General features: G+C 41.9%; 1 protein-coding gene across 4 annotated transcripts in view; it reads left to right on the forward strand.

The window, feature by feature from the left end:
- The first annotated feature begins 678 nt into the window (after positions 1-678).
- The window catches only part of KHDRBS3 (KH RNA binding domain containing, signal transduction associated 3), a 94,012-nt gene continuing 82,545 nt past the window's right edge, over positions 679-12,145 (forward strand). For all 4 annotated transcript variants that reach the window (XR_010070085.1, XR_010070086.1, XR_010070087.1 and 1 more), the window contains exon 1: positions 679-1,195. Coding sequence is in view for 1 of the 4 variants with exons in the window: in XM_063327581.1 (XP_063183651.1) it covers positions 1,108-1,195 (88 nt within the window). In the remaining 3 variants the exon portion in view is untranslated. The remainder of the gene's footprint in view (positions 1,196-12,145) is intronic.

Genomic DNA, 12,145 nt, shown 5'->3' on the forward strand with positions numbered 1-12,145 from the left:
CTTTTAAAAACCAGTCTTGCCTTTTTTTAGTTCCCCCTCCCCTTGAGATTTGAAAGGGAGGGTCAGGACTCTCTCCGGGCTACCCCGAGCCCCTCTCTCACCCTCTGCGGGCTCGGCGATCGGGTCCTGAGGAGAGGACTGGGCTGGGGGCAGGCGGGACCCCCTTCGCCTCGCTGCAGCTCTCCACTCAGGGCGCTCCCGCAGGCCGAACGCCCCCCCAGATCCACCGGTGCCGATGGGGCGATCGTGTGTCGAGGGGCCTGTGAGCTCTCGGAGGGACACAGCGCCAGCTCTCCTGTGCGGGGAGGGTCGGCTGAGGGTTTTAATGGGAGATCCCCCGCATCCCAACCACCCGCCGCCCGCTACGCTCCCCCTCAGGAGCCGCTCTGCGCGTGTTACCTCAGCGCCCCTCCCGCCCGCCGGCGGGGCGGGGAACGACAAGAGCGGCCACCAATCCGAAGCTGCGGCCAATGTCTGACTGACAGGCCATATCACCCAATGGGAGCGGCCATATGAGTAGGCGGGGCGATAGTGCACGGGGCGCGACTATCACCGCCCGTTGGGCGGGGCAGCGCCCCGGGGCGGGGCTGGGCGGACAGGGGCGGGGTTTATGGGCGGTTAGGGGGCGTGGCCTCGGCAGGGATATTTAAACCTGGCGCGGAGGGGGCTTGCTGGTTCAGTCGGCGCAGCGCCGCTGGAGGAGCGGTGTGAGTGCTCCGTGCCAGCTGCCTCACGGGCTATCTGGTGGTCTACGCGCCTGTGTGCGGGGTCCTGCCTGGGTCAGCGGCTCCCGGGGCGCGTCTCTTCCTCCTTCTCCCCCCCGCTTCCTCGTGCGCCTCCGCAGAGGGATTTCTCAGCGTCCCTTGTCCGGTGTTGGGGGGGGGCGTCCCCCCGGCCCGCACCTCTTCCCTCCCCGCTCCCGGCCGGAGGCTTGCGGCGCTTCCCTCTGGATGCGTCCCCGCAGCCCCGGGCGGGAGGCGGCCAGCGGGAAGCGCTGCCACCGAGGATTTACCGCCACTTGGGACTCGGACCCACGCCGCCGCCGCCGCCCCCTTCCCCGCGGGGGCACCCGGCGCTCCGGCTCCGCCGCCGCTCCAGGCCGCCGCCATGGACGAGAAGTACCTGCCCGAGCTGATGGCGGAGAAGGACTCGCTGGACCCGTCGTTCACTCACGCCCTGAGGCTGGTCAACCAAGGTGAGGGCTGGCGGCGGCCGACTGGGGCCGCTTCGTCCCGCCGCGGGGACGAGCCGGAGTTGGTGAGGGGGTGACTTTCCGCTTTGCACCGCTCGGTGGGGTGGGTTTTTTGTGTGTTCGGGCTGTTGGTGTTTACAGGCTCCTGCCCCTTCCCCTCCCTGGGCTGCGGGGAGCAGCTGAGGGGCCGCTGCCCGGGCTGGGCTCTGCCCGCCCCAGCCCGGCTTCCAGGGCTGCTCCAGCGCATCCCCCCGGGCGATGCCTCCCCGCATCTCGCCTCTTTCCCAGGTGGTTTTTACAGCCGCGAAGGCGTGATCGCTCACTGCTCGAGTTACACGTTATTCCGAGTTGGATGGTTGGGTAGAACAGCTTGGGTCTTCAGCGCTCTGCTTGGGCTTCCAGTTGGTTAAAACGCCAAAAGGTTTTCCTGTTTTAACCCTGCTGATGTGTTTCTGAAAAATAAATAGCTTATTGCTTAAATATGTGTGAGCCTTTTTAAAAAGGAGCCTACAACTGATGCCCTTTCCAAGGAACTTTTGGCTCTATAGGTATAATATTAAGGAACCAACAATACCTTTTGGTGAATCTTTTAAAAACCTCAAAGCATATTTTCTTTTGCAATTATATAACTCCAAATAATAAGTGATTCTGACCTGTTCTTCATCTGACATGTCAGATATGCGTTAAAGTGCTAGCTCTTTGTTTCGGTGATACTACACTGAATAGAAAAGTAATATGTGGTTTACAGTGTGATCTAATCTAAATTTGGCAGTATTGTATAATCGGCAGGTGACTTTCAAGTACAGCTCTGTAGAGGCAAACACTTGATACAGTGCTTGGGGTGGTCAAGTGAAATAAGTTACCAACTGATCTTCTAATATAACTTAATGACAGCACAAATGATTTTGGCTTCAATTGAAGTGCTTAGAGCTGTGCTAGTGTACTTTACTTCCTATAACAGGAATAGGTGTAAATCAATGTGGCTCCTTTTAATGCGTTGTTGTAGGTTTTTGATGAATAGCAAATGCCCATCACTAAATCAGAAGGAGAATCAACTATTGTCTGAAATATTCTGGAGTTAGGGGTAACTGTCAATGTTTCAGCTGTAGAATGTGTATGCCATGTGATTTGTAGCTGCATGTCTTTGGATGGTTGGTATTTTGCATATTTTTTCCTAACTTCATGAAAATACTACTGTTGATAGTGGGAGAAGGAGAATTATGTTAATAAATACGTATTTGTATTGCTTCCTGTAAATAAACTTTTTTAAATTTAGCTTGATGGCTGAGAATTTAAGGCTGTAAATTAGTGAAGTTCTTCTCCAGCTGCTGAAGGAACAGTCTTTTTTGCACATGTAAATTATTTCAGGAAGTTACAGGAGTATGTGACTTACTATTTTACAAACAGTGTTTATGGAAGTAGATATGACACTATGACTTTTATCAAAACTGACTTTTTAGGACCATGGTAATTTTTGAGGTTTTCACTGAAATGAGAAATTAGAGGGCAGATGAGCTTCTGCCTGCTTTTATCATGTAATACTTGGTATCTGCATGCATATTTTCAGCTCCAAAAATAAATTATATTGCCAGTGAAAAAAATAATGTGGATGGATGTGGATCTAATGTCTTTGTTCTAGTATGTCTCTAGATTTTTTGCTTACTTTGAGAGTGAAGTCTTACATTACATTTGAAGTATTTCACATGTTAGAGATAGCTAAAAAAGATTAAGGAGTGTGACTGTCAACTGGTTAACTGTGTTTTGAAATGCAAATTTGCATACTATCTATGTAAAATATCTATTTTGGGCAGTTGTAGAGTCACCAAAAAACCAAATAAGGTGAAGTGACTGTATAATACAGTTAGGAAATGTAAGAGGAGATGTTTCACGAACCCATCTTGTTATGACACTAACTTTGTCAATGATGGTTTTTTCTTGATTGTGACAATTTTGTGCAGCAAAATGAGGGCAAATATTAGTGGAAATGTATATATTATAGTTCTCACTTGTACTTCATGTGTCAGGTCCACTGAGTTTTTTTCTATGATAGTTCAGTGAGCAGGCAAATTAAATGGCTTGTCTAACTTCTTCAACTGGGTTTGTTTAGCTTTTCAATTTAGAATGAAACATGTTTCTCAGTTTGGCTTCTTCCAGATATGTGTGAGAATGTCTTAGCAAAGGTTTTAAGTGCTTAAAATAACCAGCTTAATTATGTAATAGCATTTTGATGTCATAATACAGATAGTAAATGTAATACTACTTAAACTGGAATACTGTAGATCAGCCAACTTTCTTCATAAACTCAAGACTGATTTGTAAGACTTGTATGGTTGAATTAAATCCTTCCAAGATGCTGAAGGAATTGAAGTGCGTGTACTGTGTAGATGGAAGAGCCAAACTGCTAACAGATTTCTAACCATGTTGAAAACTGGTTTCTAGGGAAAAGTCCCGTGTTTAGTCTTCCAAAATCTGTTAATTATACTTCTCAAATGGAAGTGGACACATCTGCGTATTATGCATATAATTACCAATTATAATTTGGGTATATACAAATTACATAATTTTAAATGTTAGAGGAAAAAAGTGGAACCTGAAATGCTTTTAGAGTTCCAGGGTAGCCCTTCAGTTGAAAAAGAACGATGTGGAGGTAACTGGAATGCTGCAAGAATACTCTCCAGGGCAGTATTATTAATCTGTATTTCAGAATTAAGAGATGCTAGCATCTCTTCTTTCCCTGACAAAACGTTGTTTTAAGCATTTTGAAAGCATTAAAATCAAAGATCAGTGTCCTTCATTGTTCCTGAATAGTGCATGGAAGTATTGATTTTTTTTTTTTGTTGAAAACTCTGCTAAAGTATTTGACTTGTCTCTTTGGGACAAATATATAAGATGTATTTCTTAAATTTTGCTTTAAATGGTCATTGAAACATTCAGCTGCTGCTTAAATTTTAGAACAGGAGACTAGACTATATCCTTCACTCTCATTAAGATGATTTACTTGTATACTTGAACATTAAGCCTTCCTGAAAAGGGATATTTTTACCTGTAAACCTTTAAACATGTTATAGATTGGCAGAAGACTTATTTTGCGTGTGTAGTAAGGTGACCATGCTAATAGGATTACTTTGCAGCTGGTACAGACAATGGGAACTGGAACATTATGTCCAATTATTATCTTATTATAAGTTCTGTAATTGAAGAACCTTGGGAAATAGGAGTTTCTGTGAAGTGTGAGTTTAGAACGTGTTTATTTGTATTTTTCCTATTTACAGCTGATATTTATGCATAATCTGAAAAATATATTTGTGTGTGAAAGTGATGCTTGTTCTGCAATCAGGCTGGTTCTTTGTGTGTATCATTGCAAAGCACTGAGCAGCTTTACTTTTTAACCTTTTTGAGACCTTTGTTTCGGAGGCTGACTGTTTGCATGTGGGGTTGTATGTAAATGTGCAAGTGCAATGTTGATTGTGACAACTTAATTTGCGAGTGATGCTGGTAAAAAAAAAAATTTGGAAGATCTCTAAGAGAAGAGTTACTTTATCTTCATTGCCTTCTCTCACATCTATGCATAGTACTGATTCATGACAAGTATTTTGTGAATATTGGGTAAAGTATGTGAAATTGCAGATGATAGAAGCTAACTGTAAATAAAACATGTTGATACCAGACAAGTTTTGTCACAGGGGAGACATTAAAATGAATGCCTGGCACTTGTTTGATCTGTGTAATGTTAAATATGTAGGTAGAGAGGACTCTGTAATCCAAGTTAGGGCAACTGAAATCCTTGTGAGTCCTGGTGCCATTGCTGAAAGACCGCTTTTACTTTTCTGTAGGCTGTACCCATGGTATTTGTCCTTCCAAGCTCATTTTAGCTACACTGAGATTTGAGGTGATGTCTTAAATTGGCGAGGCTACCTTTAAATTATTGTCAATGAGATGATGTACAGGAATAAGAAGGCTTTCCATCAGTAGATGGCTGTATGTGCTAGCTCTATATCGAATGACTTTGTGCCATGTGACTAGCAGTGATCAGCAGAGGCTTGCTGCTGCTTGTGTCAAATTCTGAGTAGGAGTTCAATAATCAAATAGACCAGTACCTCCCTAAATATCAGGGAGACTGGAGTGTGAGGAAAAGTGTACTGACTTTCTGCATTGTGGAAGATATTAACTCTCTGATTTTTTTTAGCAGGTGAGGGATAGCTTTGTAAAAAATCTTTGAAGTAGGAACTTATAAATTAAGGTTTCATACTGTTATTGATTTTGAATAAATATGTCTTGTTACGTAAGGGCTTCTGGGTCCTTAGCAAGGACTTTCTTTAAATTTTCACAGATCTAAAAGATGTATTTGATTATATGTAGTGAAGTGACATGTGTATGTTGTGATACAAACAATCAGTTTGCTACTGAATCATCCACTTTCCTCTGAGGACGGTCATTTCATGGCATGGAACAGATGTGTGGTGCTGCTTGTTCCCAGTCCCTAATGGTGTTACATGTACTCCGTTGCAGAATAACCTCAAACTCTCCTTTGTTTCTCATTGTAGTCTCAATCATATGAGCAACACTTGTTTCAAGTGTCCTTGCTCTTGGAGGCTGGAAAAACACTTTATGAAGGTCATAGGCATTTTGTAAAGCAAATATAACTGAAGAAAGATGATTGGGTTTTAAGATTACTTGGAGTGTCTTATTGATTTGAATAACATAGTAAATTTTGTAATATGCCTTTCAGAGAAAGATTTTTTTTTTCAGACAGCAGGTCACTTTAAGTCATCTTTCTTAGAGGTTAACTAGACAAAAGAAACTCTTCCGTTGTCTTCTAGTAATCAGACTTCAAAACAGTTTATGAAAGTGTTGGGGGGGGAATTAGTTGTTTGTCAGGCTCAGTGTGATGAGAAATTTAGTGACAGTAACGGGGAATGGATATGACGTGATGGTAGAACCATAAAAATCACAGAAGGCTGATGTTGGTTCTATTTCTGTTTTCATAAAACAGCATGAAAAGTAATACAGCTCGGAGTCAAGAAGGGATATTTCAGAGACTGTCCCTTGTGTCTCAGCCTTCCTTGTTCAGTAACACTTCAGAACTTCATGTTTTTCTAATGGTTGGCTATTTGCTTTTACTACAGTGAAACTGTATTGGGAAAGTCACAGGACTTATTAACAATTAGATTCCAGTCTTGGTCCCTTAAAAGGCTGGGGAAGTGATTTATCAGGTATTCCAGTCATGTTAACAGGGCTGCTGTGAAATGCAGCTGAAGATAATCATACATACTTCACCCTAGGCTCATCTGCTCTGAAGCATGACTCTAGCCTGCAGCCACTCACCAATGATCACATTTAGTCTAAAGCTGACTTCTAATTCACTTGCACACTTACTTTGGCAGTCAATGAGAGAGATCGAATTTAAAGGTTTCAAATTTAGACTGACATGGTTTGTCACTTTCAATCCTTTTCGACACCAGCCATGCAAATTAAAACTGTAACCTTCTGAGTACTTATTTACTGGAGAAATCAGAAAGAAGGTCACAGCACCAAATGGCTGCTCTCCTGGCCTGTGGCTTGTTTGACTTAACTTGCATGTACTTAAAATCTATGTATGTGACCTTCCTGCCCTCTGAGTTTTTCCCCCCTCTGACTTGAAGGGTAATTAAGAAACAAAATTTAGGATGTGCTTTGATTTGAAAGAATTAGGTACCACAGTTCAGACCTGAGTAGCTTGTGTAAAGTATTCAGTGTGGTACTGCATGACTTTTTAATTAGCATTTAGCAGTTTCAGTAAAAAGCATGTTTAAACAGATGAACTGGTAACTGACATGCCTAATATTTTATGGTGAATTAACCAACTGTTCTTAGCTGAGCTCTGCAGGAATCTTGCAAGCTTAGTGTTTACATTATTAATACTGTTTTTCAAATAGAAAATTATAAAGGATGTTTATACTGGGCAAGCGGAGTATCTTGATAAAGTGGGGTTATCTACCCCTGAGAGCTGGGAAGGCCAGTCTCACCTGCGCAATGGGAGCTGCATGGTGGGGCTGGCAGTAGTTCTGGGAATGGCTTAAAAGCTGCTAATTGTGAGCTCCATGTGCATCACTAGCTAGAAAATGAGTGTCTTTATGGCCTTAAGCTAAGGCTCTAAGCACTTACGGACTAGAGAATTTCATTTCATTGTGACATTCTAGGGCCAGAAATCATGCGTCTTAATCTTGAAGAAGATAACGGGAAAACTCACAATGCTTTGCAAGCTTGAGAAGGTCTGTAGGCCTCTTGCTAGTCTGCCTTACTGCCTTCACAGAGGTAAATAAAGGTGCTAAGAGGCCCTTCAAACTGGTAATGAGGTGTCTGGCCAAAAAAGTGCGAATGAAAAAATAAAGCACAGTGCTTTAGCAATGGATGATTAACTCTTAAATAGAAGAACGGGGTAGACTTTGCATCTCTTGGCATATTTAATTCAAAATGAGATGCATTTCTGGCCACCTAATCTTTACTAAATTGTTAGGCTCTTTAAACTGCCAGTGACTTGGGATATACAATAGGTATACACTGGCTATTTATGGTAAGGAGCAAATTAAAGAGTAGCAACTGGGGAGGTGGAATGAAGAAACATTTTTGTTAAGCTGAGACAGCTGTATTTTTGAGTGTTTCAACAACTGAGCAGTCCACGTGTTATTCTTTGTGTTTATCCTATCTGAAAATATTCCTTTGCTTGAACTCAACTCTGTCATATTTATCACTTACTGTTCTGTTTTGTGTTATTTTTATCCTTTTACCTTTTTGTCAAGGTAAAATTAATAAGAAACTGGAAAGTTAAATGGATTTCCTTCCTATTCTCCATTTCCAGTTGCTGTTTTGCTGGCTGCCTTCCATTTCTTATTTTGATGTGTTTATCAGGCTTTTGGCTTCAGCTAGCAGCTCTCAACAGGAACAAAGTTGCAAGGCAGCAAACAAATGTCAGTTTAATTCTTGCAGTTGGTAAATCTTTCACTTTTTTGGCCTATATAGGTGTTCTTTTATAGGTCTTCATTTTCTATGAGGCATTTCTTGACAAAATAATTGGAAACCAAAAAGATTAGAAATCATTTCAGTAAACCTATTGTTCTTGCACTTAATCCAAAAGAAAATTTGTTATAACAACTGCTGCTGTGCTGATCTTGGTATAATGTACTGACAGTGAAAATCCAAAGTTGCAAATCCTTTGAGGATTTACTGATTTTCTTCAACTTTATTAATCCATTTGGATTGTACAAAAGGAGTAGTCAGTAGAGGAAGATGCCTTTTCGTGGACAAGACAGAATCTAGGAGGAGGTCAAAATTGCTTCTGTTGCTCTGATGCTGCATTTACTGAATGCTTGGAGAGTAAATGCATCTGTAGTATCTTACTGCCTCATCCAGTAATGGTGCTCTAGGAACCAGATGTGTTTGAAAGCAAAAAGTTTTAGATATTTTCGGCCAGTTTCCCCTGCTGCTTTGTGATGGTGTTTTAAAAGGATGTAGAAGTGGAAGGACTGCTTTTAATGCAGTTATTCTTGCTTTCATGTGTTGTCTTTTTCCAGTTAACTGATAAAGGACAAAAGTTGTTACTGGTTCCTTTTGATCAGTGTCCTAATTAACTAGAGGTGGCAGTGAAGCACTGCTCTAGGCACTAACTAAAGTACTCATCCTTTCATGGTTTTTTATGCTTAACTATACCTTACACCTCTTCCTGAGTTTGAAGGAAAACAGATTTTTTTCTCTTCTAGACTTGACTTCACATAGTTTGATCACAATGCTCTTGGTCCATTTGTACAGTCATGGAAGTTCAGAAACCTAGAGTGGTTTTGCACTTTACTAATTAGTGACTGCTTCATGACCACTTCCAGCCTGTGTGGTTTTTTTTTTTAGGATCAAGAAGTCCTAATTTCAAGGAAGAAGGAAGTATCACAGTGACTTTTCTGTCTTCCTTACAGGGGTTCCCCAAAACTTTTGTGGTAGGTGGAGGAGTTGTTCAAAGTGCAATGGTTTCTAACTAATGATTAGACTTGGTTTCTCCCTTTAAATCCTGATGTGTGTGGAGGAGCTGATCTGCTTCACAGCAGATAGATTTCAGTGGTATCTTTAGCTCTAGTTAATGCTTGCTGCTTTTCTAGAGATATGCTAATTGATATCCTAGGCTGACTGGCCTGCAAGGTGAAGTGTGGCATCTTAGTACTAGATTTTAAGACTGGGAAGGACCACTGTGGTCTGACTTGTCTTGTGTAGCACAAATTGGTCTTAAAGATTCTTTTCACTTACCATATACCCTTGACCTTTTTATTACACCATGCATCTGTGGTCTGGAAAAATGATTAGGTTTTTATTGGCCTACTGTATAAAAGCATACAACAAAGATTTATGTTTTTAAAGCTTACTGTATCTGTTCTTCAGATATTTTTTCTGCAGACACTTGAAATATTCACAAAACCTCTTAATACCATGTGGAACAAATGTTGGGAATGACATAAGTGTTGTAATATAAAATGCTTGTGAGGGAACTAATGATCCTTTAAGATTTCTTCCAGCCTTTTTTTCTGTGAATCTGGGGATCTTGGGCAATTATGAATATGAACACATTTTGGAAAGAGCAGAAGTGTTCCACAATAGGTTTCCCTGTAGGATACCTACAGATCATCTTAAATACGGTGATGCTGAAATTTTGAAGATGCGATGATTTAAGATGCGATGCAGCTGCGCTTCTCCCCGCGGTGTGGAGCCGCGGTGCTGCTGCGCTGCCCGCAGGGAGAGCCGGTGCCCGGCCCGGGCGGGGGGGATGTGTGCGTGTCAGCCCCGCTGCGGGGACCCGCACACGGGCGCTGGGTGACAGCGGTCTCCGCAGCCAGACGTGTTCCGTCCACATCCTAAGACGCAGGTCCCTGCTGAAAGCGGACACTCCGTTGATTGCGACTTCAGAGTTCGAGAATCATTTTGCCAATGTTACTTTTCACATAGCGGATATAAACGGTTGATGCTCTAGGTGTAAAGGCTTTAATTGGTAACTGGTCTCTTTGAAATTAGCATTGGTTGCATCTTTCTGCTTGGCCATCTTGGACGTATTTGTCCTTACTGCTCATACCTCAAGCATGAGTTTAGGCTCAAAAATAGACAGAATGTTGTGGCTGTAATAGAACTGCCTTATCTTTGGACACAGGGCTTCCAAATTGATTGAGATGTGGATGGGGGCTGAAATAGCTTTGGCCTGTGCTGTTCTCTTGATGTATGCTTTAACTAGTAAGATTGCTGTTAGTCAGTCCAATTTGATAAGTGTTGAATGAAGTTTTAAAAGAAGTACTTTGCCAGACTTTTAAGATCTAAGCTCTTAAAATCCCGGAAAGTTTAGAGTTGGAAGAGGCCTTAAAAACCATCTAGTTACAACCCCCTGCTATGGGCAGGGACACCTCCCACCAGACCAGGCTGCTCAGAGCCCCATCCAGCCTGGCCTTGAACACCTCCGGGGATGGGGCATCCACAACTTCTCTGGGCAACCTGTGCCAGTGTCTCACCACCCTCACAGTAAAGAATTTCTTCCTAATCACGTTATGATCAGCTGATTAAATGGAGAGTTCAGGGAAAGTTCTATAATGCTGCTTATAAATAGTTTGTTCATAGATACACTTAAAGAATTTACAAGTCTCCTGAAATAATAGTCCTTGTTTGGAACACTAAGTAATAGGTCATATAGTTCAACATAAGGTTAATTAAAATTGCTGATGTGTGTTTCATTATCATATAAGTGGTAAGTAGCTGGCTGTGAGATCAGCTCCATGAAGAACTCTAGACAAATTAGCCTTTCTAAATTAATGCCCCTGATAGAAGAAAATGTATGTGATTTTCTTTCTTAACTAGTAGATCATAGTTTCTTTAGACTTCAGTGGTATGCTGAGCATTATGCTAACATAATGTATTTTCTGCCTCTAAGTAGTTTGTAGGACCTCCAGACACTGCTGCCTTATTTCTGTCAATGTGCTCAAAGCAATGACCAGAGCTTTCAGTGGCTGGTTGTATTGGCTGGAAGGCTACCTGTTACGATGGCTTGCATGAAGGTGATGCTGAGAAGTTAGCGGCTCTAGGCACTAACTTACGTACTCAGCTTGCTGGGTGGACTCCTGCTTGGTCTTTCTGCTGGGGAAAACAGTGACATGGTTAGAAAAAATTAATCAGAAGTACTTTTCTTTGCCACTTGAATAAGTAGGACATAAAACTATAGGCTTTCTGTACAGTCCTTTCAGAATCCTTTGCTTAACTTGGTATTATTGTATAGGAGTAATACCTGGCTAGAGCTCAAACCAGGAGTTTGTAGTGAGTAAATTTTTCAGGGTAACTCTTCATTATTCATAAGTCTGCAAGTCGTGCTAATCATGTAGGTATGCCTTGTCAGCATTTGTATGAGGTATTTTTGGGTACCTCATTTGGAAGGCTTTGGTGCAGTTATCAAAGGAGAGATTTGAAGCTTTTCTGCAGAGTCATCTGAAAAAAAGAGTGCAGATACATAGAAAGCAAACATAGTCCTTTTATTCAGATTTGGCACCTTAAAATGTGGCTGTGCATACTTGTCAGTAACGGATGTCAAGCTGTGTTGTAATGAAACAAATGTTAGAGCATTATTTTCCCCTTCATTTTATATATGACTAATTAGCTATTTGAGCTGTATCAATTATAGTCAATCAGCTTTTTGTAATAACCCATTTTCCCTCTTCACCTTACAGTATTTCATCCTCCAGACAGCTATCCTGACATGGGAGAAATTTTTACATGTAACTAATTGAAATACTAACAGAGTAGTGAATGGCAATTTCAGGCTAGGCTATGAAATGTAGAAATAAGAGCAGATGGCTCCTTCAGAAAAATAGATTAAAGAGAATAGATGCTCCTGGCCAGCTATGTACTTAATCCCTTGCTTCTTGTCCAGAGGTACTGCCAATAGATAGGTATTATGCAAGAGCA

Source organism: Chroicocephalus ridibundus, chromosome 2 (genome assembly GCF_963924245.1).
Source record: "Chroicocephalus ridibundus chromosome 2, bChrRid1.1, whole genome shotgun sequence".
Taxonomy (NCBI): Eukaryota; Metazoa; Chordata; class Aves; order Charadriiformes; family Laridae; genus Chroicocephalus; species Chroicocephalus ridibundus.